The 23,534-nt window shown below is 34.3% G+C and overlaps 2 protein-coding genes across 2 annotated transcripts; one reads left to right on the top strand and one right to left on the bottom strand.

Annotated features, from left to right (window-relative positions):
- Positions 1 to 7,640: 7,640 nt before the first annotated feature.
- LOC131637352 (monodehydroascorbate reductase 4, peroxisomal-like) lies at positions 7,641 to 11,780 on the bottom strand. The gene is made up of 7 exons (XM_058907949.1): positions 11,541 to 11,780; positions 10,769 to 10,820; positions 10,214 to 10,294; positions 9,492 to 9,610; positions 8,906 to 9,125; positions 8,634 to 8,752; positions 7,641 to 8,551 (listed from the first exon to the last, which is right to left on the bottom strand). The coding sequence occupies exons 1-7, from the start codon at positions 11,658 to 11,660 to the stop codon at positions 7,811 to 7,813; spliced, it is 1,452 nt and encodes a 483-aa protein (XP_058763932.1). The 5' UTR covers positions 11,661 to 11,780; the 3' UTR covers positions 7,641 to 7,810.
- Positions 11,781 to 14,372: 2,592 nt separating this feature from the next.
- On the top strand, positions 14,373 to 15,500 carry LOC131637357 (uncharacterized). Its single transcript, XM_058907954.1, has one exon. It carries the CDS (start codon positions 14,373 to 14,375, stop codon positions 15,498 to 15,500), a length of 1,128 nt encoding a protein of 375 aa, XP_058763937.1.
- The last annotated feature ends 8,034 nt before the right edge of the window (positions 15,501 to 23,534 follow it).

Genomic DNA, 23,534 nt, shown 5'->3' with positions numbered 1-23,534 from the left:
AATACAACATAAGTTTCAATAAACCAAAGACAGCATAAAGTAAGTGTTCAGTTCCCCCTGAGTGCTACGTATCAGAGCAAATGACACCAAAAATCGACTATAAGCGGAAACAGCTACTCATCTAGATTACCTACACGTTACCCATGTGGAGGCAACATTCAAACAAAAAGGGTGAGATATCGAACTATATAAATAGGATCATGATAAATTATATATTAGGTAAAGAATATAAACGAATCTCCGCTTCCCACAACATTAACGTCAAGCAACACAAATAACATCATCAATGAATAGTCATGATATCAACACACAAGCATCTTCAACAAGTCAACATATAAGCATCACAATGCATAAACAACAACTTCAACCAACAACAACTGACAACGACTCAAATGCGACTCTACTGTGCATATGCATGTGGTACCATTGGATTAAAACTCCCAACTTAGAACAATGCCAGTAATTCCGAGGCATAAGGCAAAGCCTTCAACTTAGAACGTGCCAATCTAGGCCAACTTTAATGAGCATTAGCTCCAACTTAAAACATTGCCAATCCAGGCCAACTTTATGTTATGCTATGGTATGCAACAACATACAACAATCACAACTCGACCAGGAAACAACGACATAATCACGACACAACAACAGTCACATATCAACAATCACACCGTTCAACTTTAGCCAAAGGCTCACAATGCAACTTAACAACGAGATTATCAACTTCATAGAAACATATTTACAATATCAAAATTCGCTAGGAATCATGCCATAAGGCTACCGGCAGAACAATGCATAATAATAATATCATCGGCAATCACAACATTATTCGCAACAAAGGCATCCAAACCAAAACCACAATTTCAGTTAAATTCGCAAAGTAATCGCAATTTGCCAACATATCAAGTAAACCAAACCGACTTCGAATCATCATCTAACTCAGTTAGAAATAATGTTAATTATCAAAACAACATCATTGACATAGCAATATATTATTCTCAACTTAAATATTCAACCAAAACACAGTTACGGTCAAATTCTCAAAATACCGTAAATTACCGACAAATCGAGTAATTGATCCAAGTCCAAGTATATTCCAATCAAATAGACTTATTGAAATTAATTCAATTATTAATTTAATAAACCAATTAATATACCACTATATGAAAACGAAAACATGAAACGAAATAATAGAACATACTGGCATCACATGAAACAAAAACAGTGTAGCTTGAGTGACAATATGAAAACGTGGAAATACTGGGCTAGCTGGAAAACGAAAACGTATTGGTGTAACTACAGGAACAAACATACACACACATGGAACATCAACGCAAGTAACCAAAACCGCATACATTGCGATAGCATAAGAACGCAAATAATATGGCCTAAGTGGCACCTGTCGCCCGTCACAGCACCTGTCGACCGGCAAGCTTGCTTTTCTTTGATTTCTTGCGTTTGCAAATACGCACAGAATCTTAATCAATTTTTTTCCAAATTAAATGAACAGCAACATCAATTTCAAACAGTGACATAAAACAAAATTAACACAACACAATGACCAATCTATACCCTAACCCACATACAATCCATCATATTCCCATTTAGGTAGAAAAAATCCCATCCTTACCTTGGATTGAGTGCAGCTCTAAGGAAAATCAATGGAAGTTTGGGCAATTGGCACTTGTGAGCAACACTTTGGTCTTCTTCTTCTCCTCTTCACAAAACCCTATTTTTTTCTCCTCTTTTGTTTTTCTGATATCTCTCCTTGCTTCTCACCTTCTATTTTCAAAATAAGACTATTCTTAGTCACTTAACCACACAAATGGGCCTAATAAAATATACCCCTTATTACTTCACAATACCGTTATTTAAGCCCAATATCGTTTCTACACTTAATGTAAAAATAATACTTCCGCTTAAATTCCATTGAAATAAAATCCGATTATTTTAATATATTGACTTAATAAAATAATTCTGAATTCGACGATAAAATTCCAATTAATTAAAAATATTGCAAAATATTTAATTAAATAAATAATTAAATATCGGGGCGTTACAATGGGAAAGAAGTACAAGTGGGAAATGAAGTCCGCTCTAAGGTTGTTGGAACCAGATCGGTCGAACTTAACTTCACTTCCGGAAAAAAATTTACTCTTGTCAATGTGCTTCATGTCCCCGTCATGAATAGGAATCTTGTTAGTGGAGATTTATTGGGAAAACCGGGTATTAAATTTGTTTATGAATCGGGCAAACTTATTTTGACCCGTAATGGAGTGTTTGTTGGAAAAGGATATTCCGCTGAGGGAATGATCAAATTATGTATTACCGACAATATTATTAATGAAATTTTTAATTCTGCTTACATGCTTGAGTCTATTTCTTTATGGCACAATAGATTAGCACATTCTGGTATTAGTTCTATGAAGAGACTAATTAAATCTGAATTGATTTCATGCGATATAAATGATTTCAAAAAATGTGAATTATGTGTCAAATCAAAAATGATTGAGAAACCTTTCAAAAGTGTTGAAAGAAATACAAATCTACTTGATCTTGTACATTCAGATTTGTGTGAATTTAATGGCATGTTAACACGCGGAGGAAATAGATACTTTATTACATTCATCGACGATTCCTCTAGATACACTCATGTATATCTCTTAAATCATAAAGATGATGTTTTTAATGCCTTTAAGATTTATAAACCAGAAGTGGAAAATCAATTAAGTAGAAGTATAAAAGTTCTTAGGAGTGATAGGGGCGGTGAATATTTTTCTACTGAATTTAATGTGTTTTGTGAAGAACATGGCATAATACATGAATGTTCGGCACCTCGCACACCGCAACAAAATGGAATGCCGAAAGAAAGAATCGAACATATCAAGAGATGATGAATGCCATGTTGATGCATTCCGAACTACCTTTCAATTTATGGGGTGAGGCCCTACTATCCACTTGCCACATAATCAATAGAATTTCTTTAAAGAAAACCGATATTTCTCCATGTGAAGCATGGAAAGGAAGGGCGCCAAATATCAGTTACATTAAAGTGTGGGGGTGTGTGGCTTACTACAAAAACATGGATCCTAAGAGAAACAAGTTGGGTCCTCGAGGGATAAGATGTGCCTATTGGATATGCACAAAATAGTAAGGCATATAGATTGTTAAATTTAGAGTCTAATGTAATTGTAGAATCCCGAGATGTGGAATTCTTTGTAAATCTTATCACCAAGGATAAAGAATCAGAATCGGTCGTGAATAAAGAATCTTGTGAAGAATAATCTTCTCAGATTGTAGATATACAACCTGAAGGCACTCCTTGAATCATTGAATCACAACCCAAGCCTAGGATAAGCAAGAGAGTCCAGAAAACAAGGAATCTAGGACCAGATGAAATCGATCCTCAATTTATCTCATATCATCTGGTTGAAGGAAATTGTAAGAATTTCGTTCAAAGTATTTCGGCCATTCTCCAAGTAGGGGATGATCCTAAAACATACAAGGAAGCAATAACTTCAAGGGACTCTTCCTTTTGGAAGGACGCTATCCAAGATGAAATGGATTCAATCGTGTCAAACCACACTTGGGAACTTGTTGACTTACCAAATGGATCAAGGCCCATTGGATGCAAGTGGGTGTTTAAAAGAAAATACTATAGTGATGGTACTTTAAACACTTATAAGGCCAGACTAGTGGCAAAAGGATTTAGACAAAAGGAAGACATAGATTACTTTGACACCTATGCACCGGTAGTAAGGACAACCACAATTAGATTGTTGTTAGCCTTAGCTTCTTTGAATGACCTTATAGTTCATCAGATGGATGTCAAAACAACATTCCTAAATGGAGATCTCGATGAGGAAATATACATGGAACAACCAGAAGGATACATGCTTCCTGGAAATGAACAAAAGATGTGTAAGCTTATCAAATCCTTATATGGCTTAAAACAAGCACCAAAACAATGGCATCAAAAGTTTGATTCTGTGATACTCTCTAATGGATTTATTCCTAATTCTTGTGACAAGTGTTTATACACAAAGGTTTGCAAAAACACTGTAATATTCCTTTGTCTCTATACCGATGACATGGTGATAATTAGTAATGATTTGAATGGAATTTTAGAAACAAAGAGGTTTCTAACTTCCACTTTCAAGATGAAAGATCTTGGACTTGTTGGCACAATTCTAGGGATCAAAGTTAAGAGAAATAGTGGGGGTTATGAACTTATTCAAACACATTATATTAAGAAAATGCTTGATAAGTTCAAACACCTACAATTTAAGGAAGTAACCACTCCTTTTGATCATGTCGTCAAACTTCAAAAGAACAATGGAAGAGCAGTGGCTCAATTGGAATATGCAAGTGCAATAGGGTGTCTCATGTACTTAATGAAATGTACCAGACCCGATATATCATTTGCAGATAGTAAAATGAGTAGATTTACTAGTAATCAAAGTACTGAACATTGGAAGGCAATCACGAGGATTTTTGGCTATCTATTGAAAACCAAAGATCTTGGCCTTCACTATGGTAGGTTCTCTGCCATACTAGAAGGATATACCGATGCGAGTTGGATATCTAATGTTGGAGATCATAAATATACAATTGGGTGGATATTTACACTAGCTGGATGAGCAATTTCTTGGAAGAGCAAGAAACAAACATGCATTACTCTTTCGACCATGGAATCATTGTGTGTGGCTCTCGCTTCCGCTTGTCAAGAAGCAGAATGGTTGAGGGATCTTATGTTGAAAGTTCCATTGGCTAAGGACAATGTCTCAAAGGTGATGATACACTGCGATAGCCAAGCCACTTTAGCAAGAGCGTTCAGCGAAGTGTATAATTGAAATTCCAGGCATATTGGACTTAGACATTCATTCATGAGAAAATTGATTAATGATGGAATCATTTCATTCACATATATACGGACAAGCTATAATTTGGCAGATCCGTTTACTAAGTCAGTGGCCAAAGACTTAGTAAAAACAACCTCGAGAGGGATGGGGTTGAAACTCCTTAAATAAGAGTTCTGACAGCGGCAACAATCCAATCTTATGTTAACAGAACATTAACTTCAAGATTCAATGGGTAACAACAAGTCGTTGAATTGGATGTAAGTCAGACATTTGGGTAACGATGTTGACTATTTTCAATAGAGGGTTGAGGTTTTCAAAACCTCTTAATGAAGTTCATAAACGAAGAAACGTATCTCATGGAAAAGGATACAACATGAACTTCACCTATGCAAATTTTGAGATGGTGCCATCTCAAGGTGAGAGTTGGAGTTTCTCTCATGAAAAATTCATGAAACGGGATAGCATATGGCCATAAATAAGTGCTAAGCAAGATATGTAGAGGAAGGACCTGTAAAGAGTGTGTGTAAGGTAACACCGATCTAATCATATGGATTAATGGTTTAAAAGTATTGCTACCTAATATTCCGATTAAATTTTGTGTTATGCTCACTAATGTTAAGTTTTAAATCGAAAGATACCTAACTGTATTAACATTCTTTATATCTTTATTTCTGTAATGAGTTTTTTTCATTATTAGAACAAGTGGGGGATTGTTGGAAATTATAAAATAATAATTATCATAGTATGTTCCGATGTGACAAAAATGGGAATAGATTTTTGGTTGTTGCATAAAATTTGTTTTTTGAATTCAAATTTACAACACTTCAAGAAGGGGTGCCTTGTGTCATTATAGATGAACCAATATATGGTGAAAAGGTGTTGTTTCATTAAGAGTTGCAAACTTATGAAACAACACATGCATGGCCTATAAATACACATTTATGGATCCAAAATGAAACACACAAAAAAATCATAAATCCTCTTCATCATTCTAGACACTCTTCCTTGCATTTGAGTTCTTCACCGGTCTTGTGCAGACTCGAGTAAGGCTGACATTATCCTGGGTATTCGTGTTTTCCAAACTCTAAGACAATTAAGAGAGTGCTTGAAATACTTTTAAGGAAAGTGACTTCATTCACGATTCAGCCTGGATCCTTTTGATCTTTCCAATATTTCTAACATTATTCTGTCTCTATACTGCATGATATATCGGTGGCTCTTATGGGTGCATGGTGCAACGGAGTTTGGTCGTGGGGGGATTTCGGTATCACCCGAATCTGGATGGACAGTGCGGACATAGTAGGCAATATGGTGCTTCTGCAGCATGCCGTGCAATCTATCATGCTTGCTATTGATAGCACTGATTCGGTGCAGTGGCTCGCAGAAGCGGAAGGTATTTTCTCGGTTAAAAGTTGCGTAGCTATTGTCAATAGTGTGCATATCTCTTTTGGCCATTTTGGAAGATATGACACGGCGCTTAAAAGAGTTTGGAAGATGGAAGTCTTGATTAAGATAAAAGCCTTTGGTTAGAAATGCTTCATCAATAAACTTCCGACGAGAGACGCGTTATCTTTAAGAGGTATTTTTCCTTCTTCCAACTCTTGTGTTTTTTGTAGTGTGAATGGAGAAACTCCGTTTCATTCTCTTTTGCTATGCCATATTTCGGTTTTAGTTTGGAAGGACATAGCCGAATGACTTGGTTTCGTTGATTATAAAGCGGAGGATTTTAAGACAAGCTTTTTGAAATGGTACATGTTTGAAAAGATAGAGAATGTTAGAAAGGGAAAGGAAGGAGTGGTGTGGTTGACGGTTTGTTGGACTATTTCGACATAGTTTGGGGTGTGAAAGCGTTGGTTTGGAGATGGGCTTACGTTGGGAAAATTATCCAACCCAATTGTAATTTTTATGAATTTAGTAGAAGTCCTCTTTTTTACTTGTCGTAGATCGCAATTGGCGTGTAATTTTCCTCTTGAGTTATAGCTCGAGTGTTTTTTGTATCAAGTTTTGAGAACTTGGGTTCTCCTATCAATATATTTCTTGCTTACAAAAAAATTCATCAACACCATTCCAAATTCACACCGACGAAAAAAAATATCAAATAATCTTTAAGATCCGGTAATTACACTTAGAAATACATCTTATCCAAAAAAAAATATCATAAATCCATCTTGATATTATCTTGATAATTACAATTAAAAAATATCAGAAATCCATCTTGAAATTATCTTGATAATTATAATTATTATTCTTCTGGATCTTTTGATATTGTCTCAGGTTCTTAGAATTGTTAGATTAGCTAATATGCACAAGAACTGTCCAGAGATGCATCTTCAGACAAATATTTTAACAAAATAGAGTGGATCTCAGAATAACGCATTCAAGTATGATATGCATTCGAAGATGCATCTCCGGAAGTATGAAGGACATTTTTGAATTTTTAACGGTGGAGGATGCACACATAAGGGTGAGAAGAGAAACCCTCTTAGTAAAAATGAAGAAAACAGTAGAGAGCAAATAATGGAGGTGATGAACAAATCCGAAAACGTATTGCAGAAAATGATTGTTGTGCAATAGGTTCAGGTCCATCAACCTTTACAATTGCAGCATAAAATACATTTAGTGCTCAATAGTAAAATAAAGTTTGCCTTGATCAATGGATTCATCAATGAAAAGAAATTTCATGTAATGCCCTCGATTTCCAAATAAATGGTATTAAGTTAAAGAGGGTAGTTTAAACTTTTAATCAACATATATTTGTCTTAAATTGATTAGATTCTATAGTAACTTCTGAATGATGGTCATTTGTATTTTCCTTTTGTTTTTAGTACAACAATCCTGTATATGAACAATACAACTGAAGAATTGTAATCCAAAAAGTTGGTAGATACAATATTGCAGTTTGTAAATCGGTCTAAACCCGGTTGAAACCATTAACCACGAATTTGGTAATCTTAAAATCTGCGACGCCTTTTTCCATAAAAATATGCAAATGCAGCTATTGATGCAGCAAGAACGACCCCGGCTGTAGCATGCCAGGCATATAATGGTTTTTCCAAAAGTAGGCCAGAAGCACCACGGCTAACCTCAATTGGTGGTGGTAATGCCACTGGTTTCTGGCTAACTGCCACTGCGAACCCCAAACCTAGCCGCTCCAACTCAGCCAAGTCTTCAACTGCTGGCCTTAACTTTGTAGTCTTGGCTATGGCTTCGTACTCTTCTTTAGTTCCTCCTTCAAGGAAAGCCCCAACAACATGACCCTTGTTTACCCAATATGCTCCAAATGTGCAACCTGAGTCTGAGGGATCTCCGTAATAGACAACTTCCCCAGCATTGTCCCCGTAAAATTGCCATGACAAAGTGAAGACTCTGGAGTAGAAAAAAGGAATGTAGTCAAATTCGCCTGTTTTCTCCGGTTCCATTATGGAAGAAACGGCGTGCTTTGCAGATTTTCTTGCTGAATCAACATGCTCAAGTCTTCGCTTTTCCCCAAATGCTTTGACTGGAAATGCTGCAACGTCTCCAATAGCATAGACTGAACTGTTGCTTGACTGGAACATTCCATTTACCTTGATTCCACCTTTCTCCAAAGTAAGTTGGCCTTCAAACAGTCCTGTATTTGGTCGTATTCCGATTCCCACTACAACCATGTCTACAGATAGCTTTGTTCCATCTCTAAGAGTAACATCTGTAACCTGCAAAAGAGGTCAGTCAACTAACGTTATAGGTTGAATTGATCAAGGCATGAAGCAACCATAACCAAATAGTTTGATGTACCTTTCCATCGGAATCAAAATCAAATGATGATAGCACAGTTCCTTTAATGAATTTTACACCTCTTGATTTATAATATTCTTCATAGTAGCTTGCAATCTTGGGGGTTAATAAACGAGCCACTGTAATATCAATCCAATATTGAAAGTACCCATCAGTTTTTCGAGTCATTATTATCCATAAAAGCATTTTTATTCAGATTAACGCACAAATAAATATTGATCCCATGAACTCTTTGAGTTGAGAGGCAATAAATTAAAAAATGAAGTACTTACTGCAATGTGCTTCTGGGAAGACCATTGTTACATTGATTTTATTAATCACTAAAGATGCTGCACACTCCATGCCAATGTATCCACCACCAATGACAACAGCATTCCCACCAGGAGAAGATTGAATAGCATTGACAAGCCTATCTGCATCTGCTATATCTCTTAAATAACATACATTTTCTGCATCTGATCCATTAACCCCAAATTCTTCCAGTTTCAAAGCCTACACTTGACATTGCAAACAAGTTTCATAAATTTCTGTAAAAGAAAGCTAAGAGCCCACTCACTATCTAGGTGCATTGGTGAATTTGTCTTCAAACAACCCCACATATTATGTTCACGAGGACAGAAAAAAAATCAGTTTCCATAGGATGTTCCTAGGGCCTAATAGTTTTCATGAAGTACAAGGGAAATGATATTGAATTTCGAGAGATAAAAACCTATAAAAAAGAAAGCTACAAGAAATATCAAGGAAACTGCCAAAGTTCCGTTCATTTGTTTTCTAAAAAGCACGACACACATGCAATATAACAAGATAAAATGATTCTTTTAAGCAGCAACATTCAAACTGAAAGATTTGCTTCAATACCCGGGCACCAGTAGCGATAATAAGATATTTGTAACTTATGGTCTCCCCAGTTGTTGTTAACAGTGTTTTACGTTTCACATCGGCAGACTTAACTCCAGTTCCAAGAACTAGTTCAACTCCTGAAAAGGAAATAGCAATTTCAAGAATTAGAGATTCAGCATATGAACCTCCTTTGATGTACGCATAAAAAGAGAAATAACTGATAAAACACGGCATAAAAAGAGAAATAACTGATAACTGGTAAACTTTGGCTTCGGCCATTAAATGCAGGACACGTATTACTGTCAAACCCAGAATTTCTTCTGGTCTTACCCACCTCACTGAATGCAAATGTAGATGATCAAACAAGATTAATTTAAGTGCATCGGTGGCTAAATTACATGCCTTTGTGCATTAATTTTCAATTTTTCACCAATCAACATAGCTAGCTAGAGTAATCAGTATAAAAAAAAAAAAATATTAAACATATTTGTAAGTGCTTGACTCAGCAGTTCAATTTAAAACTCAGTAAAAAAAATTCCAAATATTTAGAAATATTACTTGAGGGGAACCATAGAATCTAAATAGCATCAACTACTGATCAAAATCAAAGCCGGACAAAAATGAATAAAACAGCCAACAAAAGCATTCAATACATTACATTGCAAAGGGGAAAAATAGAAGTAGCCTAGCTAAATTAATTCGTAGATAAATCAACTCATGATGTAAAATAGTCTAATTACCATGTTCTTTATACCATTTTGGAGTTAGTCTTTCCTCATTTGCTCCAACACATGTATGAAAGGATGGAAGCCGGGCAGCACCTGTAAGTTACAAATTTATTTCAGTAACCAAATATTCCAAAATCTTTGCAACCAAGAAAAAGAGAAAATATGGAGGAAAGAGGGGAAATTTAGAAATTCTATATTTGAACTACATGGAAATGAAGCAATAAATCCTCATAATGCAAGTACCATCCTAAGCTCACAGTTAAATCCTTCAAATTTACAGCATAATCATAATCACCCTGGTTTACCAGATAGCTTGACCATGATGTTCAAATTTCATAAGTAAATGAAGTTAAGATGGCCATTTGATAACCAGATAGCAAAATTCAATTTGACGGAAATCCTGATTAAAGAACAAGATTATTGTAAAGAGGAATAGAGTATGATGCATTACAAAGAAAAGGAGCAAATAACATAAATAAGATATATGTCAAAGAATGTCATTTTTATCAACCAAACACTTAAAATAAGTCGTTAATAAGGTTCCTTAAGTTGAGAAGCGGTTGATACCTTCTGGAAGCAAATATCCTTTGCTTAATGCAGGTCTTTCATACGGAGCAACCTGATACAAATATCAGAAATCAGACAGTGTCATGACTCAAATCATATTCACAAGAAAGATATAAAGCATATTAATATCCATAGAGTAACATATTAAGAAACATAATTGAATCGATCAAAAAAGATATAGAACCTGTTTGGATTAGCTTATTGGAGTTTATTAACTCGCAAATACACTTATGACTTGTGAGATTATTTAAAGAAAGCTTATAAAAACAGCTTATGATATATTCATTAGTTGTTTTCAACTTACTTTCATAAGCTTTCTTAAATAGTTTATGAAATCAGCTTATAGAAAATACCAAAACAATTCAACTTCATTTTTTCTCGTATTCACGGACACCCGAACACAACCCTAACACTGACACGGCAACATCAGAAATAATTAGAAAAAATAAATAAATAAAACGTAATTACAAGTGTCGGTGCAGGTATCCGACACCGACACAGTCACACCATTTTTCATACATGACGGCTAGATATAAAGAGCTTACCAATCACTAACTACTTAACTACTACTAATAACCATTACCTACAAACTAATTCCTAACTCAATAATGAATCAATATTTTTGTTAACAAGCATTTATGAATCTTTATATTTTCCATTATTACTATCATTATGAAACAAAGAATGAGATCAAAATCAAATAGTGTAAACTATTAAAAAATCTTAAATAAAAGACAGAAAAAGGAAAGAGAAGAAAAAATGGAAATCTTACTGATTCATTAGAAATGATACAGAGTTCGCCATGGGAAACTCCTCGTCTAACGAATTCAAGAGCAGCGTAACCAGCAGATACACCTCCACCGAGAATCACGTACACGAACGCTCTTCCCATTCCTCAAAGAAAAAAACTGTTTCTTCCTTCCGCATACAACACAGACAAAAATACCTTATCTTGTTTATTTATCGTGAATTGAAAACCAAGGGTGCTGAATTATTTGGAAGCGTTTTCGTATAAGGAACTTCCAAAAATTTGAAGATCAGGAGATGGGCCCATCGGGATGGTAATGACGAAGACGGCGGTAATAAGTTGTATTTACTGGAATACCCTCCAACTGAGATTACCTACGTGTAGGTTTGGTATTGGTGTTTCCCATTGGATACAAAACCACGTGGCTGTTTCATCTTGTTATGTAGGTTTGGTCTCTTGACCCCTAACCTTCTTATCACCCCTGCGAAATTTCCAAAATGTCCTTATATTTCAAAAATGCAACTTCGAAATCACTTTTTTTTTTAAAACTGATTTCGAAAGTGCACTTCCGAAAACACCAAAAAAAAATGTTTTTGGAGATGTATCTCCGAAAACACAAAAAACTGTTTTCGAAGATGCATTTTCGAAATCACTTTTTTTCTGGAAAAGGTGTCTTCGGAGATGGATATCTGAAATATTCTAATTTTTTGTCTTGGAATGTTTGGGATATGGATTTCGGAAAACTTCAATAATTATTAAAATAGTATAATTAATTGTATTAATTAAAATATATTATTAAATCTATATCATTATTATTAAAATATAATAATAATTATTAACATCTTTTTTTAAATTAAAATATTTTGTAGTTATTATTTATAATTAAATTTTTTCAACATTTTTTATGCACTATTACTTTATTTACAAATAAATTATTTGATACTTTATTTTAATGGAATAGAATAGAATTTAATTTTAATAAAATTAGAAAAACAATGAGAATATTTTAAAAAAATTAAAAGAAACTTTTTATTTCATATAAAATCAATTTGATAGAAATTATAGTAGTAAATGTAAATAGTACTTTGTTAAGTTAATAGAATTAATTTTATTCTTTAATTTAAATAAAATTGAAGAAAATAATGAGAAATTTGTTTAAGAATTAAAAAAAGAATTTTTTTTTTCATTAACATCAATATGATAGTAAATTTTTAGTAGTAATATAAAAAGTACGTTAGTTGATCAAATTTTTAGTAGTGTTATTTATAATTAAAAAATAATAATTAAATTCATTTTTGTAAAAGTAGACTTATGTGTTATTTATTTATTTATTTATTTGATATTATCTGGAATTGATTATTCATGTGAGAGAAAAATAATGTTTTGTTAATATATAGAATTGATTAGATAGATATAAAGGGAATTATTAGTCATATGAAAAAAGAAATATTTTATTAAGCTTGATCCCTCCTCTATTGATTAACATCCCAAAATTTTAATATTTTAGGATTTTGATTAATTCGGATATGCATATTTAATCAAAATTCCAAATTTTTTTGTGTTTTCGGAGATGCATCTCCGAATTAATCGAAATCCCAATTTTTTCGGAGATGCATTTCCGAAATCTGGAAAAATCTAAAAAAAAAAAAACTTCGGAGACGCATCTCCGAAGCAGGGGTAAATTTAGATTTTCGCTGGGGGTCAGCCCCATAGGGAGGTGGATAAAGAAATTTTCAAATTTTTTTTTAAAAGCATAATAACATTTTTGGTCCTCGTGTTTTGACCAACTCACGAATTTGGTCCTTTATTTTTAAAATAGAACAAAGCAGTCCCTGAATTTGACTAAAGGATATAAAACTGGTCATAACCCCCATTTTCGCTCTAAAAAAGCTGATGTGTCCAAATTTTAAGTGATGTGGCCAGATGTTTGATTAAATGGCATTGCATATGTGGAAATTTAAATTATTATTTCATCAAAATAACTAATGTAATTAATTTATTAATTCACAAGTATAATATCTACCCTAATCTCCTCAAATAGAATCAGTCTTGCTAGTGTTCCTCTTCTGACCCTTCTTGTGCCCAGTCTTTCTTGTTTGTGCTCTGTGCTTACTCCATCTTCCATCAAGGACAACAATGGCAGCGAAAGGAAATCCAAAGTACTATTTCAGGTATGCGTGGGTTTTAATGTTCATGCTTTGTGCTTAGGGTTTTTTTGTCTGTGCTCTATGCTTAGGGTTTTTTGTTTTGATTGTGAAATGCGTAGGCCAAGTGAACCCCAGAAGTTGAGGCTACGTATCAACCATGGGGGTAGATTTATCTTCTTCCCTGTCAAATTGTATGTTGAGGGTCTAGTTTATGAGATGGATGAAGCGTTTGATGTTGATTTTGCAAACTATAAAGACTTTAGAGTAGAAGTGCTACATCTTGGGTATGCGAACTTCAAGTGTTTGTGGTACCAGCATCCAAACCTATCATTTCAGACTGGACTTAAGCCTCTAAACACTAATGGTGACGTTTTAGAGTTATTTGCAGATGCTAAAAGGGTATAATGTAGTAGACATTTTTGTTGAACATGTAGTTGATATTCCTGATATAGTTGAATTTGGTGATGAAGGACCGTTGGGGGATGAGATTAGGGATGAAGAAATTGAAGAAGTTGTTATGAAGGAGGTTAGGGTTGATGCTGAGAATGAAGGGGTTAGGGATGAAGGGGTTAGTTTTGATGTTGATAATGAAAGGGTTAGGGATGAAGGGGTTAGAGTTGATGTTGAGGATGAGGGGGTTAGGGATGAAGGGGTTAGGGTTGAGGCTGGGGATTAAGGGGTTAGGGTTGATGTTGAGGATGAAGGGGTTATGGATGAAAGGCTTAGGGTTGAGGCTGAGGATGAAGGGGTTAGAGTTGATGATGAGGATGGTTATGTTAGTGAAGAAGATAAGGACTACGTTGCAAGTGATGAAGAAAGTGAAGATGACTCTTATATAGGTGTTGATGGAGCAGAATGGTATTGGACTAGTGAAATACCTGTTGGGGGTGGAACCATGAATGAAATAGAAACTGTTGATGAAGAGTCTGACCAAGATGAAAGTGACTTACACACTCCTGTTGAGAGTGATGATGAAATTGTTCATAGAAGGAAATTTCCTACTTTCAAAGTTCCTGAAAATGATGAAGCTGTTAGGCTTGATATTGGTATGCAGTTTGCTTCAAAGGAACTAGTCATGGATGCTATCAGGGATCATGCTATGGAAACAAAGACAAATTTATGGTTCTACAAAAATGATGCTATTAGGGTTGTTGTGAAATGTCAAACAAACTGTCCATATCATATGTTGGTTGTTAAAAGGAGTGCAAGTCAGTATTGGCAAATAACAAGTTTGACTAAGGATCATGAGTGTGTTAGATCAGCTGGGAATAAACAAGCTAAAACTAAGTGGCTAGCAAAGAAGTTTATACCTTTGATTAGACACACCCCTCATATCAAACCTAATGGATTGGTTGATGAGGCATTTCTTAGGTGGAATGTTAAGCTCAACCATTTTCAAGCATATAGGGCAAAGAAGAGAGCATTAGAGTTGATAGAAGGTGCTAGTAGTGAGCAATATGCACACTTAAGAAGCTATGCTGAAGAGTTGAGAAGGTCAAATCCTAATAGCACAATCATAATCAAATGTGGGACATCTGAAATAGGTCCTGTCTTTGAAAGGATTTATATTTGCCTAGAGGCTTGTAAGGCTGCTTTTGCTCACACTTGTAGACCATTAATTGGATTGAATGCTTGCTTTTTGAAAGGAGAACATGGTGGTCAGCTCATAGCAGCTGTAAGTAAGGATGGAAACAACCAAATGATACTTATTGCCTATGCTGTAGTGGAGTCTGAAACAAGAGATTCCTGGAAATGGTTTGTTGAACTATTATTGGAAGATCTTAATCAACTTATCCCTAGACTATTATTGGAAGATACATGTGCGTCACACGGATAAATTTATTTGAATTTACATAAATTTTATTTAAGAATTAAATTTAAAATGAGTTATTTAATTATAAAATAAAAAATAATAATTATAATATAAATTCAATTTTAATATTTGAAAATAAAAATTTTGTATATCAAATAAATACAATTGTTAACTAAAATAAAATATGTATTTTGCTGATAGTGGTCCGTAAAAAAATAGAAATTTTGATATTCGGAAACAAAAATTTGTGTCTCAAATAAAGATAATTGTTAAGTAAAATAAAATATATATTTTGGTCTTAGTGACCTATGAGAAAAGTTGAAATTTTGAGATTTTAAAAATAAGAATTTTATGTCTCAGATAAAGATAATTTTTAATTAAAATAAAATAGGTATTTTGTTGATAGCGACCCGAGAGAAAAATAAAAAATTTTACATTTAAAAATAAGAATTTTGTGTTTCAAATGAAGACAATTATTAATTAAAATAAAATATGTATTTTGCGACAAATTACCCTTTTTGTTTCAATAATTTACAAAGCAAAAAGGACTAAATTGTCTTTTCATAATCCAACCATTTTATTCAACTTCCAAACAAACCAAAATGCAACACATGTCCCCCAATCTTTTATTTTTCAAATTATCATTTTCCTTTTCTCTCTCCAATATTTTCCCTTTCATTTTAATTTTCTCTCTCTCAATTTTCTCTTTTATTTTTTATTTTTTAAAGATAAATTAATTAATAAATTGAATTAACTTAATTTTTAAAAATATTATTTTTCAAATGTCGAAATTATTCATAATTATTAAAAAATATTTTCAAATGTCTATATTTCTATCTTCTCACTGAAAACTATCAGCAAAATACATATTTTATTTAGAATTGTTTTTATTTGAGACACAAAATTCTTATTTTTAAATGTCAAAATTTTTATTTTTTTCACGGGCACTATCAATAAAATATCTACATGTTTATTTAAATAAAATCTATATCATAATAAATAAATTTGTAACGGGACACGATTAGTTAAATTCACGCAACTTTTTTTATAAATATTGCTTTCAATATGCAGTTGAGTATAAAACTACCATACAAAATTATTTTAAGATATGCAAATGCATGAATATTACTATTCTTTATACAATTATATTTATTATTTAATATTATTAATATCTAAACAAATTTTATATATATATATATATATATATATATATATATATATATATATATATATATATATATATATATATATATATATATATATATATATATATATATAATATCAAATAAATGTACCTGTGCGGCAGCACTGGTGATTTACTAGTAATGGATAGATAGTTGACTAGATACTCATGCGTCAGCTTGGGTTATATTAATTTGATAAAATATAAAATGTATTTAGATACACATATAAATTGTAAATGAGTTATTTAATTGTAAAATTAATAATGATCTTATAAATGCAATTGTATTAAATATGTATTCTGTTGATATTGATTCGTGAGATAGAAAATTAATTGTATACATTTTTCTTTTATATTATCCAATTTTATACGGTGTGTGCGTGCGTGCGTGGGTGTGTGTGTGCATGCGTGTGTGTGTGTGTGCGCGCGTGTGTGTGGGCGTGTGTGTGTGTTTAAATTTGAAATTACTTAATTGTAAAATGAACAATAATCATATAACTTCAATTAATGTTGATTTAAAAAAATGACTATTGTGTTGTTAATTATTAATAATAATTAATAATATGATAGTTGTTCCAAAATGACAAGAGAAGTGAATTTGAAAAATGGCAACACTTTATGAAGTGTTGTAGAATGAAACCATGCAACTTTTGAAGTGTGTTGTTATAGGCCAATCATTGTTACTTTTGGTAAAAGACATTGTTTCACCATGGGTCGCTACCTTGTGAAACAATACCAATGTGGCATATAAATAATTCATTCTGAATTCAAAAAAATCACAACACAAAAACGCAAATCCTCTAAAGTAAATTCCAGACACATTTCGCTACATTCGAGTTTTCGTCGGTCTTGCGCAGACTCGAGAAGGTTGAATTATCCTGGGTATTCCTGCATAGAAACTCTAAGAAATGTGAGAGTGCTTGAAATACTATAAGGAAAATACACGGTTCTAGCCTCGATTCCATTTGATTGAAATTAATTTTCTAACAATCTTATAGTATTTGGTTCAATGGCAACGAGGCATTCTTTCAAGCATTAAAGGATGAACTGTTGTGTTGTGGACACACTCTGAACACAAGATTAATCTCTATTATGAATCCGGGTACGTTTTATTATTTTCTATAGAAATTAAAACACCGTAAATTATGATATCAAGATCCACAAGATGAAATTTTCTAACGGTTGGTATTAGAGTAAGATCATTGATATTAAGAATTTTTGGTTATAATTTTTCGATATTGGTTAATTAATATGAAAAATATTTTGAATTAGAAATAAACAAAATGCTAATCGATATAATATTTTGAATATATAAATGTAAATTTCACTTTTCGTGTCAATATGTTTATTCTGCATGCAAAAGAAGTAGTTAGAAACAACTTGCTTCATGCATACATGGAAACATACTGTTTTATTAATAATGGTACTGTGCAATTAATTATTACATCATATGTATCCTTTTCATTAACATATCGCATATGACAACATTTGTAATATTTAGTATATGGATTCATAATTATGTATAATTTAAAAAAAAATTGAAGCTTTGCGTAAAATTTCTGTTCATGGGTTATTATTAATTTTAAATTAATTTGAAATGGAAAGCCATGAATGAAATATACTAGGAAAGGAAAATCGGAAATGAAAATTTGACTTGCAACGCATAAAATTAAACCAATATACTAATGAAAAGTTGCATAGTCTAGTAGCATACAAATGAAAAGTTGCAATTCTAAGACGCAACCAAGGGACAAGGGACGTAACTTTTAAATGATTTTCTTGATTATTTGTAGGGGTGTGCAAAATATTTAGTTTTGAGTCCAAATCTATAACCAAACTTAAACCACTTTTAAATATTCGGATATAATTGAATGGTTATTAACCGGTTTAGTTATTAATGGTTTGGTTATCCATTCATATAATCCGGATATAATTAAATGGTTATTAACCAGTTAAATTATTTTGGATTCGGTTATAATCCGGTTATTATCCAAATCCAAATATTTAAAGTATCAAAATATTAATTTTTTTTTTGAAAAAAAATATTTTCGAAAAAAATAATTTTCAAAACTGAATTTTTTAAAAAAACCGGTTATATAATCATAACCAAATTTATAAGCGGTTTTATAACCAATTTTGATTAAAATGTGGTTTTGGTTATATATCCAAACCATTTAAATGGTTATGATTTGGTTTTTGAAAATAACCAACCATGCATACTCTTAATTATTTGACAATTTCTTTGAACCATTGTGTCTCTTTATAAAGATTCTATATATACACATACATTTTTGAAAAAAAAAATGAAAATTAAGAGTCTGGCCCATGGGTGTGGCAGAAATCCTCCATTGAATTGCATTGGTGATGGATTTGTGTCTATGACAAGCTTGAAAGTGGAAAGATCTAGATACTACAAATACCCACTTGGACGAAAATATTAGTTTGGAAAAATGTAGAGAAAAATATAAGTGGAGCAGATTCAAGAGGAGCACTATTATGCTTCATATATTTGTTTGAAAATGATTTCAAAGTTTTTTTTTTATAAGTAAGGAATATATTAGAAAGAGTACTAGGGGTACTCGAACCCGCTTATAAAAGAGGAGCAAAAAAGGCTCAAAGCGAAGAAATTACTAACCAACTATAATCTACGATAAGTAAAATAACGGATTTTTACAAAAATCGTAGAAATTACACTTGGAATAAGCAATTTCGCCAAAAAACGACCACCTCCAAACTTTTAACTTGATTTCCCAGGTGATATCATTGACATTACAAGTTCCACTATTAAAAATAATTTCATTTCTCCTCAACCAAAGACCTCTCACCACTGCCATCCAAATCAAGCCCTCCTTTTTTCTCTTGACTCTCACCTTTCTCGCTAAAAAGCCCCAATGAAGGAAATCTTGCCAAGGGTTCTCAACAAGATGCGGTTCGAAACCGATCCAAAGAGCTATATTATCCCACACCAGCCTCGATACTGGACAGACAAAGAAAGAATGGAAAAAAGTTTCCTCCTCCACAGCACAGAAGACACAAGACGAATCCGAATTAGCTAAAGGGATACCTCTACGAAGCAGCTGATCTTTTGTCGGTAATCTGTTCAAAAAACATCTCCAAACAAAGCCCTTTATATTAAACGGCACATCGGAGGACCACAAAATATGGAAGGCTCTAGAGTAATCGTCGACAATACTCAAAGCGTCCATTCTGCCCTCCAAACAGTCATAACCAACCTTAGCACTATAGCCATGATCTAAGTCGTGCTGCCATAACAAACAGTCTGCTTTGTCCACCGCCGGAGCTAAAGTCCCTATGAAAAACCGCAGCTGCTGATAATTTGCAACCAGACCTGCAGACAGAAACTCCACACAAATACCTAAATCACCCCAGGCCCATGAATTGTTACTCCAACCACCTATCTCATAAATTTTCTTACCCTTCATAGAGCTGAAAGCATACGTGGCAGGGAAAGCTTCCTTAAGAATGCAATTACCGTGCCAACAAGATTCCCAGAAGAGGATAGTATCGCCACGGCCCAACTGATACGTGAGATTGTCGGATAACACCGAGCCCGAATCACCAGAGGCCAAATTAACTAAATCTTTCCACCATGTCGAAAGAGTACGACAGTTCCTGCCATCAACACCCTCACCTAACACAAACTGAACAGAACCATATTTAGCTTCCAGCACGTTCATCCACAGTGCTTTGTCACCTATAAAAATCCTCCAACACCACTTAAGCAACAGAGCCTTATTGAACACACCAACCTTTTTCACCCCTAATCCTCCTAACTCAATAGGTTGGCAAACCCGATCCCACGAGACCCAATGGACTTTCCTTCTGTTATCTTTTTCGCCCCATAAAAAACTCGCTTGAATACTCTGAATCTCCTTACAAACCTTCACAGGAGCTTTATAGAAAGATAATTGGAAGATGGCTAGACTAGATAAGACTGATTTCAGCAAAGTAATTCTACCCCCGAAACTTAAAAACCTGTTCTTCCAGTTGGACAACTTCTCTTTCATCTTCGAAATAAGAGGAGACCAAGTGGAGCAAAGCCCGGGATTACATCCTATCGGTATACCGAGAAATCTGAACGAGCTTTCCTCAATCCTGCACGATAAGAAAAAAGCAGCGGCAGATAGAAAACGATTATCTGTATTAATCCCTATCAGCCTGCATTTGTTATAGTTTACCCGCAGCCCCGATGCTACTTCGAAAGTTCTAAGGATAGCCTTAAGCACCCACACCTGCTTCCAAGAGGCAGTTCCAACCAAAAGAGTATCGTCAGCAAACTGCAACAGATCCACGACGCACTCCCTTCCCACCTTAAACCCACAATAATCATCTGCAGCTATAGCTTTCTTAACTATACCCGAAATGCCTTGAGCTGCCAAAACGAATAAGAAGGGAGATAGTGGATCTCCTTGACGAAACCCTCTTTCCACCTTGAAATCTTTGGTTGCGCTTCCGTTAACTAAAACAGACATCCAGCTTGAGAACACCGTAGCATCCATCCACTTCATCCAACGATTGCCAAACCCCATCCTAAGCATAACACTTCTCAGATAGTTCCAACTAACCGTGTCGTAGGCTTTCTCAAAGTCGACTTTGAAGAGGAGACATTTTTGCTTAGACTTCTTCGCGAGATCAAGAACTTCATTGGCTACCAGCACACCATCAAGTAACAATCTTCCGGGTACAAAAGCACTCTGATTAACCGAAACGATGGGATCTAACACCCTTTTAAGTCTGGACGCAAGCAGCTTGGATAAAATCTTATGCACACATCCCACTAGACAAATAGGTCTGTAATCTCCAAGTCCCATAGGATTCTGTCTTTTCGGAATCAAAGTGAGGAAAGAAGAAACAATCGCCTTAGAAAGCCTGCCATACGAATGAAAGTCCCTGAACATGTTAATAAAATCCTGATTCAGAAAACTCCAACATCTCTTAATGAAATTAAGGTTATAACCGTCCGGGCCCGGACTTTTGGAGCCCTCACAATCCCAAACGGCATTCTTAATCTCAGCATCCGAAAAAGGAAGTTCCAAAGAGGCTGCATCCTGTCGCGGGCGAAAAATTGTTTTGTTCCTCTTTTTTGTGGGATGAGACACCTGATGCCTTCTTTGGGCTCGAGTGCTCATAAAAAATGATTTTTCTTTGTTTCGACCAAACTTTTTATTATTTCCAAAGGAGGAAAAGGAAAAAAGCTGCAATAACCTAAAAGTGGGGGGAGAGATCTTTGGGTAAGAGGGTTGGTTATACGAAGGGAAGGTATTAGCACCCAACGTATCTATAGTACTCTATAGGTTTCTTTTCTTTGTTTTTCATTCCATGTTGTTGAGAGGTTCTGGTGAAATAGGTGGGACCTAAGGTGTTTGTTTGATTATGCTCGCAAAGATCATCGCGATCCTCTGCATACATATCCCTTAGAGGGAATCAGAGCATCTGTAGCTCGGGTCTACGGGTGCTAAGGTTTGAATGTTTTTTTTGTTTTGTTTTGCTCGCCAAGGATCGACCTTGTGCCTACGTATTCTCAAAGGGATGTTGAGAAAGTCAGAGCAATCGTAGTTCCCACTTATGCTAGTGGAAGCAAAGGAAAATAGACAAATGTCGTCTAAATGCTAGATGTATCTAATCTATGTCATCACATACATCTGTTTGATTTTTGTTTGTTTAACCAGCCTTGTGGCAAAAACTTTCAATGAAGTCAGCCTTGTGACAAAAAGTTTTGATTAATCAGCCAGCCTCGTGGCAAAAGTTTCAATGAAGTCAGCCTTGTGACAAAAACTTTGATTAATCAGCCAGTACGGTGGCAAAACGGTTTGATTGATTAGCCAGCCTTGTGGCAAAAAAGTTTGATTGATTAGCCAGCCTTGTGGCAAAAAAGTTTGATTGATTGATTGTTTGTGATGATATAGAAGAGATACTCCTAGCATAGAGATGAAAAATGTCTAATCTCCTAGGGTATTTTGATTTGGATATTGGGGATGCTTATAAGAAGCCCGTGGGTCCTTGTACGAAGCCCAAGAGGAGGCTATCCGAGGGTCCTTGCATTGTAAGCCCAAGAGGAGGCTATGGGAGGGACAATCCAGGGTCCTTGCATTGTAAGCCCAAGAGGAGGCTATGGGAGGGACAAGTCGTTTGTACAAAGCCCAAGAGGAGGCGTGGTATAGTTGGTTTGAGCTCTTAGAGCGATTTCACCGGGAAACCATACTCTATGTCCTAACCTAAACTAGGGAGATTCTTTGCACGAAGCCCAATAGGAGGCTATGGGGAACCTAGTGTTGTACTAAGTTGAACAAGCACACATATCACACATATGAACAAACATGAACAAGTATGAACAGGTACATGAACAAATATGAACAGTTATATATAAGCACATATATATGACAAGGTGTGTGTATATAATGGAGTTTATGAAGGAAATATACCTGTAAGCATGATCCATTTGTATACACAGGGCTCGGGACTCACACTCGGGGAGAAGTCCACTTGAGTTTATTCAAAGCTGTGTAAACAGGTATTTACAAAGGGCTTGGGACTTATACCTACATGGAGGCCCATGGTATATTTTTGGGAAGATTTAAAGAAAACCTTCATTTTTGATTTGTTGTTCAAAGTTAAAAAACAAACTGATCGAGGTATGTACAAAAAAGTGTATGTACAAAAAAGGTGTACAATGAAATACCTAATTTCATGTACAGGAATGGGTATGTACAAAAGGGGCTTGGGACTTATACCTACATGGAGGCCCATGTTTTATTTTATAAAACATGGTTGATTGTTTTGCTAAAAGATGCGTCGTTTGTTGTTTTGAAAACAGTTTGAAAAGTTTGTTTTGAAAGAGTTTTCTGTACAAAGAA

Source organism: Vicia villosa, unplaced genomic scaffold, assembly GCF_029867415.1.
Source record: "Vicia villosa cultivar HV-30 ecotype Madison, WI unplaced genomic scaffold, Vvil1.0 ctg.001969F_1_1, whole genome shotgun sequence".
Lineage (NCBI taxonomy): Eukaryota > Viridiplantae > Streptophyta > Magnoliopsida > Fabales > Fabaceae > Vicia > Vicia villosa.
The sequence above is the reverse complement of the archived record's forward strand: the minus strand, read 5'-3'. Positions and strand labels throughout refer to the sequence as shown.